This window comes from Manis javanica, chromosome 10 (assembly GCF_040802235.1).
Source record: "Manis javanica isolate MJ-LG chromosome 10, MJ_LKY, whole genome shotgun sequence".
Classification (NCBI taxonomy): Eukaryota; Metazoa; Chordata; class Mammalia; order Pholidota; family Manidae; genus Manis; species Manis javanica.
Window position 1 is genome coordinate 105,387,415 of NC_133165.1, and position 15,080 is coordinate 105,402,494.

Here is a 15,080-nt window from a genome sequence, read left to right on the forward strand (position 1 = left end):
ACACGTGCAAAGTCCATTTTGCCAGATAAGGTAACATTTACAGGTTCTAGGAATTAGGATGTAGACGTATTTGGGGGTCCATTTACTCAGCCTACCACACCCTCTGAAGTAGGCACCATTATTATTCCCATTTTCCTGCTGAGAGAACTGAGGCACAATTGAAATACTTTGTTCCAGGTCACACAGCTAGAAGGTAGAGGGGGACTCCGGCTCTTGGTCAGTCTTTCTCCAAAGCCCGAATTTCTAAGCTCTACACTGCATGGCCTCCAAGTGACTTTGAACTCATCCACTATTGTCCCTAGGTTGAAGGAAATGAACTGAAAACCGTCAGCCCTCTGAAGAGTTTGAGCTTCCAGTTGAAGCTCCTCTACTGCAGACTAAAGCCTTAAGGGCAAGGCAGGGCTTAAGCCAAACACAGGTGTATTAGTCTGCCGGAGCTTCCGTAACAAATTGGTACAGGCCAGGTAGCTTGAACAACAGCAAATTATTGTCTCAAGGTGCTGGAGGCTAGAATCCAAGATCAAGCTGAGGCCTCTGTCCTTGGCTGCAGATGGCTGGCCTCTGGCTGCCTCCTTCAGGTGGCCGTCCCTCTCTGTCCTCATCTCCTCTTCTTATAAGGATACCAACCATACTGAATGAGCACCCACCCTAATGACCTCATGTTAACACAGTTATCTCTGAGGTACTGGGGGCCAGGGCTTCAACATATGAATTTGGGGGAAATGCAATTCAGCCCATTTCAATAGCCCATTTCTGACCTCAGAAACAAGGCAGTTTAGGTGTCTGAGATGGACCCCAGAGCCCTGGGGATGCCCTCACTCCCAGCTTGAACGCTTGGTCCACGTTCCTTACCACTGTGTCTCCATCCTCCTCAGCGACCGTATCTGTACGCTGCCTCTGTGGTCATTTTAGTTTCCTGTGGCTATTGTGACAAATTACCACAAACTTGGAGGCTTAATACAACACACATTTATTCTCTTAGAGTTTGGGAGGTCAGTAGTTCAAAATTCATTTCACTGAGCCAAAATCAAGGTGTCAGCACAGCTGTTTTCTTCTAGAGGTTCTAAGTAAAGAATCCATTTCTTTGCCTTTTCCAGCTTCTAGAGCTGCGTTCCCTGACTTGTGGCCCTTTCCTTCATCTTCAAAGCTCACCACAAAGCACCTCACTTCAGTATCATCCATGTCAAATCTCCCTGTTTCCCCTTTATAAGGACCCTTATGATGGCATTTAGGGCCCATCTGGATAATCCAGGATATTCTTTCCTTCTCAAGATCCTTAACTGAATCACACACCTGCAGGGTCTGTCTTGCCATCAACATTCACAGGTTCTGGGGAATAGGACCCAACATCTTTGAGGGCCCTTATCAGCCTGCCACAGTGATCCTTCCTCACACATGTCCTAGCCAAATAGGAAGTGATGCATGTGACAGACTTTAGTGAGCTGTAAAGTTGTTTTCTGCCTCAGGGCCTTTGCACAATCTGTTACTGCTGCCCAGGGTGTCCATCACTCTGCATGCACACTGCATATTCCCATATGGCCAATTCCCTCTTGTCTTTGAGGTTTTGTCACTTCTCTGAGAGACCTCTCCACCACCCCACCTCCACACTGTTTATTCTGGGTTATACACCCATGGCAGATTTGGGTTTTATCCTTGAAGACACTGCCTCTGTATATACCTGTGGCTCTGTATTCCCCAAATCCAGGTGTGACCTCCTGTTTGTTAATCTCTCCAAAGCTTTCTGTCCCCATTACTAGGACCTTCATGTGCTTTGTCCCATCTTCCCTAGTCCACACACTAGACTCTCCCTAAGCTCCCAGGCAACTGGCTATTCAATTGAATCAAAGAATTTGAGAGCAAGAAAGAGCTAAATAGTCCCAGAGTTGGCCAACTATGACCTACCACCTGATTTTGTGAATGAAGTTTCGTCAGACCACAGCCAAGTTCTTTCATTTGTGTATTGTCTGTGGCTGCTTTTTCACTACAATGGCAAAATTGAGTAATTGCAACGGAGGCTGTGTCCCCAAAAGCCTAACTAATATTTACTATCCAGTCTTTTTTGCAAAAAAGGTTTGCTGACTCCTAAAGTAGATCATCTGACCCAAACCCATACACTTCACAGATGAAGAAACTGAAGGCCAAAACATTTGTAGACCAGAGCCAGAGGCCTGCTTGAGCTCCTGGCAGAATCAGGATTGGAGATCATTTTGCAGAATTCCAAACAAACCAGACCCACTTCCCAGACCATCCTCTTTAACATCCAGCCCATTCCCAACAAAAGTCCCTCTCAGTTCTGGGAGGTCACCTTCATCACCAGTTCTTTTCACTGTTTCAGAAGGTCCCCACCCACGTATGTTCTCCACTTCCTACTTGAGTCTGGGCCCAGCGACCTTCCTGAGCTTACTTGCTCTCTGGGCCCTGCAAAAAGCTCCTTGAGGCTTTCTCTTCCCTTGAGGAACCCCCAGTGTTCCCCTGCCCCTGCATACCTTGTCTTCAAACACCACAGCAAAGATTTCAATGGCCATTGCTCTGTTTGAGTTGACCATGTCCCCACTCTGTTCACCTCAGGCCTCCCATTTGGGGGTTATCTACACAGTGTGTTTCTCAGACACACTCAGTGGGGTTCTGTGTGCCAGAATTCCCAGGGAGTTTGTTTAGAATGCTGATGCCCAGGCCCCACCCCAGACCTGTTGAACCAAAACTCTGAAGTGGAAGTCAGTGTTCATACACTCCCCCATAATTCTTACCTTAAACACAAACTAAGAACTGCTTTACTAAGCCACGAGCTCCTCCAACTTCCTCTAGGTTTTAATCACTACAGACGACTTCAGAACAAAGCCGGCAGCCAGTGGAACATTGTTCTTTTAGAAAAATACATAAGGAGAATGCAATCATTTTCCCTCAGCATTCTCCACCCTCTCCTTAACTCAGGGCCCTAGAATTCTTTCCCATCTCCAACTCCTCAAAAAGAAGCATCACAAATAACACTATTTTTTTCTGCCTGAATGGACGAGATAAGATTTTTAAATGAGTTGCTGGCAAAGAATTCATGAGCTTATAAACTATTGAGGTCAGAATGATGGAAAGAAGGCAATGTTGAAAGGAGAGAATAGGTGCATAGAAAATTCCAGAGGGGGCTGGAATCCTGGGGTTCAAGGTTTCTCATTCTGCCACTCACCGGCTGTCATGGTAAAGGTGCTATTTTGAAGGCAGCAGAGCCTGGTTCTCTCCTCTTCAGAATTCATCAAGAGCTGGCTGTGTGCCCTGGGCCTCAGCATCTAACATGAAAGGCAGCTGCCAAAGGGCAGTCTGTGAAAGAGACCAGCCCCCAGGGACTGGGAGTTGTAGACTGTGCTTCCCGGGCTCTGAGCAAAGGGTGGGGAGGGCTGCCTCTGAAAAACAACCCAGAGGGGAATTCTCAGAGCCCTCAGGGCTGGTTTGAGCAGAGATGGACACATGGTGACAAAAATAAGTCCCACTCACCTGCGACAGTAGAATCCAATTCAATTTCAAGTCAGTGTGTATTTATTGAGTGCCTGATTCAGTTTAGGTGATGGAAAGGATGAGGGAATGAGGGCGACAGCCTAAGCAGCAGACTGATTCAGGCAGAAATTCCTTGGGAGACTGCCCCACAGGTCTGTGGGTCCAGTAACTTGATTTTATCCATTTTGCCCAGTAAGAAATTGGTAAATCTTAGGCTATTTGATGAACAAATATTTATTAAGTGCTTACAGCCTTCCAGGCCCTGTCCTGGGGCTGTGGCTGGATCAGTGAACCTAGCAGTCTCAAGTCCTTGCCCCCATGGAGCTGACATTCTAATGGGACACCTGAAAGGCCAGTGGGTAGGCCCAGTGGGGGCAGGTCTGCCACAGGAGGGGTCCATGTGAGGTGGAGACATCAGGAGAAAGGTTTAGAGAAAGGTGGAATTTAAACTGGGGATTGAAGGTTCAGTAGCTTGTGGAGTTTTGAAAGACTGGAGGCCTTACAGACCTGACTGAACTGCATGAGCAGCAATGAAAAATGGCCTGCCATCAAAGGGCCATGACCAGATCAGATCCCCTGGGGTAACAGGGGCTTGCCGGGTTAACAGAGTGCATGCTGGAAAGTTGGACAAGAGAATGTCGGTATTACATGGGGTTCTGGCATATGGGCTACGTTGTCACATGTCTTGGGTCTGACTCCCAGTTCCCATACCTGCTCACCTTGTGCCCCAGGGCTTGTTACATAATCTCAATAAACTTCATTCCCCTGATCTAGAAAATGGGCATGATCATCACAAGCTGTAAGTTGGCCCTAAGCAGTTATGTGATCATGAATAGGATGAACCGAGATGAATGTGAGAGGCTTAGCTGTGAAATATTACCATTGGATAAATAGGTTGCTCTCTAGGAGAACTGGAATCAGCCACCAAAAACTTGGTGGGAAGCTCACGACGTCTGCATACAAGGACGAGTTTGCTGCTTTGTAATGCCTCTTTTTCTACCCCCTTCTCACTCCCAGAGTAGCCATGCTGGACTTAGTGGACACACTGGGGCTAGGGTGGGGTCAGCGAGATGCCTAGAACATACCTGCATGACTTGGCATCCTTGAATTTCCCTACTTAGGCACCTGGTCGTGGTGCCTCAAGGATGAGGCCTGTTCAGTGGTGCCTCATGGCCCTGTTCAATGGTAGGAAACCCTTTTGATCTATACAGTGTGTTTGTCAAAGTCTGGTCATTGGCCTAACTAAATCAATATTATAGGGACTGCTCATGAAAATGATATCATTGGACCCCACACAATCAGCATCTCTGGAGGTGAGGCCAAGGAATCTGCATTTACACACACATGTGCACACACACACACAGTACTTTAGAGCAGGGTAGCACCACCCAGGAGCTTGTTAGAAATGCAAATTCTCCACCACTTGTCCTGATCTATTGAAACAGACACTCTGGGAGTGGGGCTCAGCAACCTGTACTTTAACAAGCCCTCCAGATAATTCTGATGCACATGAAATTCCCATGGGGGTGGTTTTAAAAACTACCACTGTCCAGCGCCGTGCTAAATGAATTAAATCAGAATCCCTGGGATAGAACTCAGCTATTAATATTCTCCACAATGCCTCCCCCTCCGAAGTAACCCTAATGTGAGGACTCGCTGGAAGAAATAGGAAGCTGGCACAAATGTACTACACTTAGAAAGTTAGAGGTCAGCGGTGGGCGTGTCTCAGTTAATTGTTGCAACCAGCTGTACCCCCTGCTGTGGTCTCACAGCAGGAGGAGCCTGGGGCTCCCAAAGCTCGTGGGGGCGTGGGTGTGACAGCCCCAGAGGCCCCGCCCACTCCGCGGGCTGTGACTGGGCTGCAGCCGGCTTGGCGCTCCCGCCAGGCCTCCCCTGAACTTGGCTGTCCCTGCCTTTCCCAGGGGCTAAAGCTGCCTGTCAGCGCTTGGGCAGAGCTGAAGCCTGGCAGAGCTCCATAAGGATGACGGGCAGCGGGCTGGGGGTGGAGGAGGGAGAGCTGGGGGACACCAGGATTGGGCCCAGAATGGGAGCCCCGAGTACTAATAACCCCCAGTCTTTGGGGGGATTTTCTACCAAGTCCAGCCACTGTGCTTGGTGCTTTAAATGAGTCACCTCCTTTACGTTCACATGATCTCAGGAAGATAATCCTCACAGAATGGTCTCCCCGGATCCTTTCACAGCCACATTATCCCCGTTTTACAGATGAGGAAACTGAGGTCCAAAGACTCGGGAGAGCCTGCCCCGAGGTCACCAGAGCGCTCGGGATGCCTCCAAAGGTTCTCCCACAGCCGGGGGATCCCGAGGCCTGGTCTCCAGGGACAGCGGGGCGGGGAAGGAGGGGGACCCGTTGGCGGGCGGGGGTGGGGCCGAGCCGGCGCCCCCGCCTCACCGCCTAACGTCTCCGCTCGCTCCTGCCGCAGGCCCTTCCTGGTGCTGCCGCCGCTGATGGAGTGGATCCGGGTGGCCGTGGCGCACGCCGGCCACCGCCGCAGCTTCTCCATGGACAGCGACGACGTCCGCCAGGCGGCCCGGCTGCTGCTGCCCGGCGTGGACTGCGAGCCGCGCCAGCTCAGGTAGGCCCGGCGGGCGTGGCGACGGGGCCCCTGCGGTGCACCCCCTCCCTCAGCCAGGGCACCGCCCGGCGGACCGCCGCCTCCCTCCGGTCCCAGCCCTGCAGGGCAGTTTGCGCCCGCCGATTGCACGTTGCCGAGGGGAGGCTGAGGCTCCGCTAGTTTAAATGAGAAGCTCGGGCTTAATTTAACAATGAGCAGGTCCCTCGGGGGCCAGGGGTGGAGGAGGACAGGAGCCGGGCTCCGTGGGAAAGCTCTGGTTCTTCGATTACAAGATGCCATGCCGGTGTGCAGCGTCTCAGTTCGCAGGCTCTCTGTTAGTCCTCTCTCCTTCCCTCCCTCCTCTCCCCCACTCGCCGTCCCTCTCTCCCTGTCTCCACAAGAGGTGAATTATTGTCGTGCTGTACTTTTCAAACAAAACCCTGCAGAGTAAAATTTCTGGCTGGCAAGAACGTGCCTCTTTTGCACATGCCTGGGAATGGAGTGGTGCTCCATCTCTCATCCGTGTCTCCGAGTCTTTCCTCCATCAGGGTGGGAATTATTCATGGGTGCTCAACAGCCCCAAACATGGGTGCCTGTTATCCACAGCAAAAGAAATAAAACAACCCACTCAGCTGAGCCAAATCTGGCTCTAAATGCAAAAAGCACAGAGACACAGAGGTGTGTGTGTGTGTGCACTTTACCAACTCCCTGCACCACGTAGTCATTGTCACCATTTTCTCTTTCTTTTTTCCCAGCTTCTTTGAGATATAATTAACACTTGACATTGTGTAAGTTTAAGGTGTACGATGTGTTGATTTGATACACTTATAAATTGTAAAATGATTATCACCGTAGCATTAACACCTCCATCCCATCACATAATTACCTTTTTTTGGTGTGTGGTGAGAACATTTAAGAACAGCTCTCTTTTTAAGTTTCAAGTATATGATACAGTATTATTTGTTATAATCACCATGCTGTATATTAGATCCCCAGAACTTACCCATCTTATAAGTGTAAGTTTGTACCCTTGACCAATATGTCTTCATTTACCCCACCCCAGCCCTTGGTAACTACCACTCTACTCTGTTTCTCTGAATTCTGCTGCTTTACATTCCCCACATAAGTGATATCATACAGTATTTTTCTTTCACCATCTGACTTACTTTCACTTAGCATAATGTTCTCAAGTTCCTTCCAAATTGTTGTAAAAGGCAGGGTTTCCTCCTCTCTCATGGCCAAATAATATTCCATTCTATAAATATTTTTTCACATCTTCTTTACCTGTTCATCCTTTGACAGACACCTTAAATTGTTCCCATGTCCTGGCTATTGTGAATAACGCAGCAGTTGAACATGGGGCCACAGTTGTCTCTTTGCAATACCATTTTCATTTCCTTTGGATATGTACCCAGAAGTGGGATTGCTGGGTCACATGGTAGTTCCATTTTGAATCTTTTTAGGAAACTCTGTACTGTTATCTATAGCAGAATGGTGGCTATACATTCCCACCAGCAGTGCACAAGGATTCCCTTTTATTTGCATCTTCACCAACACCTCTACCCTGTCTTTTTGATAATGGCCATTCTAAGAGGTGTGAGGTGATCGCTCATTGTGGTTTTGATTTACATTTCTCAATGTGTAAGCTTTCTAAATGATTTGCGGGTTTTATTTCTCAACATATGAGGTCCTGAGTTCCTTTAGCACTTGTGCCCTTGGGTGTAATGTTTCTAAGCTGTTGGGGGTTCTTTACCTAAGATCTCTGCTCCTGGGAAGTCTGTGTCACAGTGTGTCTGGGCTATTGGCAGGTCTGCGCTCACATTTTGAGTTGTCTGGCTGTCTGGGGGTGTGATCCTGGGTTTGAGGTCTCCCAGTTATTTGGTGTGGTCTGTGTGCAGGATCGGAGGTCTCTGGACTCTGTGAGTTCTGTATCTAGGATTTGTGGTCTCTGAACTCCGAGTGTGAGTTCTCTGAGCTGTTTAAGGGGCCTGTGTCCCGTGTGAAATCTGTTGACTGGTTGGAGTCTTTGTTCTTGCAGGTCTAGAAGAGGTTGGCTATTTCCTAACGTGTGAGGTCTCTGGCTATTTAGGATTTTGTATTCTTGGTATATGGCTTGTGAGATAGTTATGAAAATGTATCCAAGATAAGTTTGTTGGCAGGTCCCTGAGCTGTTTCTGTGTCTATTTTCAGGTCTTGAGGTCTCTGAGTTATTTGGGGAGTCTGTATAGAGAGTGTGATGTTTCTGAACATCTTAGGTATCTGTTCAACCCTCTGAACAGCTCAGGGGAGTGAGTCCCCTGAGCCATATGGAAGCCTCTTTTTATGAGCTGTGTGGGCTTCTTTATCCAAAGTATGAGATCACTGAGCAGCTTGGGGGTCCATGTCCAAGGTGTGAGTTATCTGAGCAGTTTGAGGGTCCTCATTTCAGAGTATGAAGTTTCCAAGTTGATTGTTAAATGTTTAAGGTCTGTGTGCTGTTTGGGAATTTGGCTCAGGAGTAAGGTCTCTGATCTCTTTGGTGGTCTGTGTTTCAAGGTAAGAGTCTGAAATATATGAAGAACTCATACAATTCAATAACACAAAAATAATGTGATTAAAAAATGGGCAGAGGATCCAAATGGACATATTTCTGAAGAAGACATACAGATGGCCAACAGAAATGTGAAAAGATGCTCAAACATAAAAAACAGAATCTTGCCCTTTGCACTAACATGGATCGACTGAGAGGGTATTATGCTAAGTAATATAAGTCAGAGAAAGATAAATACCATATGATTCTACTTATATGTGTGACCTAAAACAAAACAAAACAAAACCCAGACTCATAGATACAGAGAACAGGGCAGTAGTGGCCAGAGGGGAGGGGGCTGGGAGGAGTGTGAAACAGGTGAAGGAAATTAAGTACAAACTCCCAGTTATAAAATAAATAAGCCATGGGGATGTAATGTGCGGCATGGAGAACATAGTAATATTACATTACCTGTGTAAGGTGGCAATAATAACTAGACATACAGTGGTGACCATTTCACAAGTGTCAAACCATTCTGTTGTACTCCTGAAATTGATGTAATATTGCACATCAATTATACCTCAACAGTTAAAAATTTTTTAATTAAAAAACCTTGGGACAAGCATCTTCGAAGATTTTAGAGGCCTCATACCTTAAACAGACTCAAAATGCTTCACACTCAAACGTTGGAAACCACATCCTTAATGAGTTCAGAGACCTCACATTCTTAATACAGAACCCCAAATACCATAGGTTCACACTTAGAACACAGACCTTCAAAAAGTTTAGAGATTTCACACCCTGAACTTCAGACTCATACATTGTTGCCACTTTCAAATCACCACTGTCCCCTTGATGAGAAACTGCCCTTCCTCTGAAGTTCCTCTAGCCTAATCAGGTGACCGGGCTGCAGTGATTTCTACCCACCAGGATCTGACAGGGGGTCTGCAAGGAAATGGAGGGTTTTCAGTATAATATATAGCCCACTAAAGGCCCAGAGATGCCACTCAGCCCAGGAATATGCAGGGGGCTGATCAAAGTCATCACTGGTGGCATTTATGGAATGCTTACCACATGCTAGGCACTGTTCTCTGTGCTTTACACAGATTAATTAATATCTAATATTTCCCAAACCCTGTGAAGTGGGTACTATTATTATGCTCATTTTACAGATAAGGAAACTGAGGCACAAAAAGTTTAAGAAACATGCCCAAGGTCCTAGGACTAGTAGCAGGTGGTGGAGCCAGGATATGAATTCAGGCAGTCCAGAACCCCCTAGCCCATAGTTCTAACTGTTGAACTGTAGTATGCTCAGGTGTCTGTGTAGGCAGTTTCTGGCTGTGCCACCATCCTTTACACCTTGTTACCTAGAATAACAGCAGGTCTCAGGAGGGAGGGGCTAGAGAGCAGCTACTTATTGAGCATCTACTATGTGCCAGCTATCAGTTGAAACAAAATATGTACATTCATTACTCATCTCCTATAATCCCTGAAGCAGCCTCCTGAGTTTAGTATAATCTTCCTATTTTATAGATTAGGAAGCTGTTGGTGACAACTTGTAGGTCACAATGCCAGGGGTGAGATCCTTGCAGCTTATACTCCAAAGCCATCTTCTGCGCAACAGCCTGTCCTGCCCACCCCTGCTCACTGTCCCCAGCTCCAGCCTGCGATGACCTTGAGACTCCAGCTCTCCTCATTGCAGCAACCTGAGGCTTCTGGGTGGCCAGGAAAGTAAGGTATTTCCTTAACTCCTGCTGACAATGTACTCCTTGTTTGTCATACTCTCAGGAGACCCCACAGCTGAAAGATGGGGCCTGAGCTCCAGAATCCCCATTGCCTGGGTCCAAATCCCACTGTCATGGTTAATTAGCTCTACAACCATGGGCAAACCAGTTAACCTCTCTGGAGCTTTGTTCCCCTACCCATTCCATGGGCATGATAAAAGCAGCCTCCATCCGAGGTTGGTGCAAGCATGAAGGGGGTCGTGAACGTGAAGCGCCTACACAGACAATGCCCGAGAGAACGTAAGTGCACCTGACATGGGTGTTCTTCGCTAGCATTGCCCCAAGCCTCTACTATCCCTGGAATAACAATGGAGGCTCAGACCTCGGTATTGCTTTATAGTTCTTCCAGGTTTTTAACACTTTCTCATGTGAGCCTCAAAACAAACACAGTTATTATCCAGGAAAACAGTGCTGTCCCATTTTACAGAGGAAAAAATCAAGGTCCAGCAGGATTAGGTAACTCTCCCGACATCACACAGATACTAAGTGAGAGATAGGAGCTGATAACAAACCCAGGCACCCAGAGATATGTCTGGTCTCCCTCCCTAGACCTAGACTCAGCCCTGTCGGAGGATGCTGATGACCCTCTTCCAGATGCTTTTACTCCATATACTGAACATGAGCTCCAAGGGCCACTCTCCATCTGTGTGCCCCTCCTCCAGCCCAGAGCTTGTACTATACGGTCTAGTGACCAAGTGTGGTGGTTCTGACCACAGTCACCCCAAGGAGTTCAGTTTCGACATCTGTCCAGTTTGAAGCCTCAGCATGGGCACTGGGGATGTGACTGTGATATCCTGGCAGGCCAAATGCACTGAGAGCAGGGAAACAAAGGGAGTCATTTTCATTTGAGTCTCTAGGCTATTTTCAGTGATTTATCTCTCAATTTTTGACTCATTTCTCTACGGAATGATCATTTGTGTGTAGAAAATACACTAATTGATTGTTCCAGCTAAGTTTCATCAAATTTAGAAATCATTTTCAAAGACAAAACTACAATATGGTGTTTCATTAGCTTTCCTAAATAATAAGTGTAAGACAAGTTCCATTAACTAGACTAAATTTAGTACATAAAAGGATGAACCAGGGTTTTTTTTAAGAGTGTCTCTTCTTCAGTCTAATACATATAGATACATCTGTACATGTATTTTCCAATCTCATTCAGTGTGATGTGAAAGAGGAATTACTATCTCCAATTTGTGGGTAAAAGAATCAAGGAAGTTTTCTTCATTCAGGTATCTACCAAGTAGATACTGGACACCTATGCTATGCTTTGCACTAAGGGTGCTATCTGCAAACATTGTGCAAGGCAACTGTATTATCCCATTTTAGAGCTAGGAAGGCTGAGACTAATTGAGGCTATGGAACTTATCCAAGGTCGCACAGCTATTGTGAGGCAAATGAGGCCTAGAATGAAGGACTTGGTGACTGGAGGTAAAAATGTCTCGTCTCTCTACTCTCCCAGACATTCATCTTTGAAGTTGCCAGGCAGGCTTCTAGCTCTGAGTCAGTCAGAGCTGAGCTCTCCTCTCTCAAAACACAGCCTAGAAAAGAGCGTGTTGTTTGGCATTCTAACAAATGCAGGAACCTGGGACCTGGTGTTGGTGGCCAGGGCATCAGCGACTATTAGCACATATAATTACCTACCAGCTGGCCGAGGTTTCCTGGTGGAAGGCAGCCTGGGCACCAGCTGGGACAGAGCAGCCAGAGTCAGGGATTCTCAGGTCTGCACTAGTGCCACTGATTTTCAGAGTGACCTTGGTCGCACGCTTCCAGAGTTCTGCATTTGTCTTTATCCAGCTACAGGGAAGTCTCACCGTGGTGATCAGGTTTATTCCGAAGGAACACCTTTGATGGAGCTGCAGTCTGTAAGCTGACAGGGTGACCCATGTATTCTTCTTTACTTAACATATCAGATAATCTAAACTTGGGAAATTCTGCCTTTTTCTTTTCTTTATCCTGTCCTTTGGGAGGTGGAGAAGGGGGGCAGTAGAATAAAGGAAAGAACAGGTAATATGTCTTGGCAGGGTTTGTACATTTTCTTATTAATAGTTGGTTTTGAATCATTTAGCAAATGTGAAGAGTAAATAGTGTTGTTTTCTGCACATTTGTAACAGTTTTTCTGGTCCGGAGTAGGGCTGTTTAAAATATGGTGGCGAGGGGTGTTCTTAAGTCCTGCTAGCTGAGAAATGGCACCTGCCAGTGGGTTGTGGGGGTTGTTAGAACCATGAATGTACTCCCGGAAATAGTTTATCTTCTTGTAAGAGTTTCTTAAATTCAAACCAGATTCTGAGCTGTCCCAGAATGGATAAGTTTGAGGGTGGTGTGGTGCAATGAGTGTCAGGAGGGGTCTCAGTAGACCTGGCCATTGTGTTCTTACATCACTCTTCAGATATATTTATTTAGCACCTAGTAAGTGCTACACCCCATGCTAGATCTCTCATCTGGGCCTTCTGCTTTCTAGTGGGTGACCTTGGGCAAGTCACCTGGCCCGTCTCACCAGGCCAGGTTCATCACCTGTAAAGATGGGGATGACCCCTGCTTCATGGCCTGGAGACCCTCAGTAGGGAGTCAGGTGGGAATTAATCAATTGCACCGCAGCTTCTCTGCTGCTTTCAACCCTTCCCAATCTCCTGAGCACCTCTGGAGGTTAGTAGGTTTTGTTATTTGTCTTGTTTGGGTCAAACTGGGTCCTAAGGTGAAGGTTGTGCCACAACAGTCCCTGTCCTAAATCTGGTGCCTCGTAGCCAGCCCTATAATGACAGCTGGAAGTTCAGGTTCATTCACCAAACACGTATGGGGTGTTAATGGCCCACCTGCCCTGCTGCCCAATAGGGCCACAGCATGTGGTGACCATCGAATCATGTAGGAGACGGGCCTCGTACTGCTGGCAGCTGGCCCTCTTTCCTGTAAACATCCGTGGCCCTTTAAGAAGATGATCACCCAGATAAGGGGAGCTCAGCAGCTGGAATCTGGAGAGCTGCTCTGTGTGGGCTCCTTCCCCCATCTGTATGGAGGCAGGTCTGGTTCTGGGCTCGGAGGACTTACAGGCCACTGGGGAGTTACAGACAACTAGCAGTAGTGAACAAATGAGCGACATAATTTCATTCTGGATACTGCAAAGAAAAGTAAAAAAAAAGCATGTGGGGTAGAGAAGAACTGAGGAGGGAGGGACAGACTGACCTGGCACGACTCTGTGGGCCCCGGAATGCTCCCCAGCCTCTCACAGAGTCCAGAACCACTCTCTCCTCTCCCCTTCAGTTGCCCTTGTCCTTGCCTGGCTCTGGACGAGTCCTGTAGCTCCCCACGGCCTCTCCGGCTGGGCCTGACATGCAGCCATGGCGTGCCTTCTTCACCTCCAGCAGACATTACATCCGTGCTGCAGGGCAGTGGTGACCCCACACTGATGTCAGTGCATTAGCGCCTCCTGGAAGACAGGAAAATGCCCTCTCACTGATCCTAGGAGAGTCCCTTTGAGGCTCAGCTGTCCTCTCCAGCAGTGTCAGGGACAGGCCACAGAGCCTGCACCAGCAGCTGAGCTAGCAAGGCAGCCCTGCACCCAGCAAGCACATACCAAGCACCCGCTGTGCGGCTCACATCCTGTGTGTTAGAAGGGGGCGAGGGGAAGAGAGGCCCTTGAGTTACTGCAGAAAAACCTGGTCAGCGCTCTAACATAGGGCAGTAAAGATCGAGGTCTGGGGGCGCTAGAAATGCCAGAGGTGTTATGTGATCTGAATTTGAGGAATAGATTTTTCCGGGCAGAGAAGGTGAAGAAAGGAGAGGAAGGGGGAAAGGACCATTAGGAAAAGAGGTCCACACAGAGGGAACCATATATGCAAAGGCCTCAAGGTGGGAACATGTGCTGGAGGAAAAGTAAGGGATTCAAACCAGAGCGTGGGTCCCACACGCTGCTCAGAGAGCCTCAGCAGGCTGGCATCGCGGGAATGTCAGAAGCCTGGCCAAATGGTCCGTAGAGGGTCCCTGTGCCATGCCAAAGAATTGTAACTATATACTGCTGGAGGTAGGAGCCATCACAGGTATTTAAACAGGGAAATGACATTAGATTTATATTTTTTTAGAAAAAGGGGCTGGTGGCTGCAGGGAAATGGGCTGAGGCAGGCAGGGACGAGGGCCTGGCGTCAAGAAGCTGTTGCAAGAATCCAGGTGAGGGACCCTGACAACTGGACAAAGGTAGAAGCAGTGAGGATGGAGAGATGGGGAAGGATCGGAGACACAGAGAAGAGAGAAGCAGCGGGACTTGAAGAGGGGTGGTGGGCTGAGGAAGGGAGCCGGTGCTTTACGGGTAGAGTTCCAGTTTGGGAAGATGAGTAAGTTCTGGAGATGGAGGGTGGTTATGGCTGCACAATGATGTGAACGTACTTAATGCCACAGAATACACTTAAAAATGTTTTAAATGGTGACTTTTATGTTGTGTATATATCACCACAGTATTTTGAATAATCCTGGTATGTTATCAAGTGAAAAGGAGCACACAGAATAGTGTGTAAGGTGTCACCCTTGTATGAAATATGCACACGCATATTTGCTACCCATGCTCAGAGGCTGTCTCTGAAAGGGTAGATGTGAAATCGATAACCAGTGTCATATCTGAGGGAGGGCATTGGAAACTGGGTGAATGAGTTTTCTACAGCTGCTGTAAACAAAGTACTGCAGATTGCATGGCGTAAAACCAGAAACATTTATTGTATCTCAGTTCTGGAGGCTAGAAGTCCA

At 47.7% G+C, this 15,080-nt stretch overlaps 1 protein-coding gene across 5 annotated transcripts in view; it reads left to right on the plus strand.

Annotated features, from left to right (window-relative positions):
* Positions 1 to 15,080, plus strand: part of ABTB3 (ankyrin repeat and BTB domain containing 3) — a 291,411-nt gene that overhangs the window by 212,422 nt on the left and 63,909 nt on the right. For 4 of the 5 annotated variants that reach the window (XM_037007083.2, XM_037007082.2, XM_037007081.2 and 1 more), the window contains exon 4: positions 5,925 to 6,077. In XM_037007083.2, the coding sequence (XP_036862978.1) occupies positions 5,925 to 6,077 (153 nt within the window). Of the gene's footprint in view, positions 1 to 5,489; positions 5,781 to 5,924; positions 6,078 to 15,080 lie in introns of those variants that run through there. The other variant, XM_037007084.2, reaches the window with a different exon arrangement.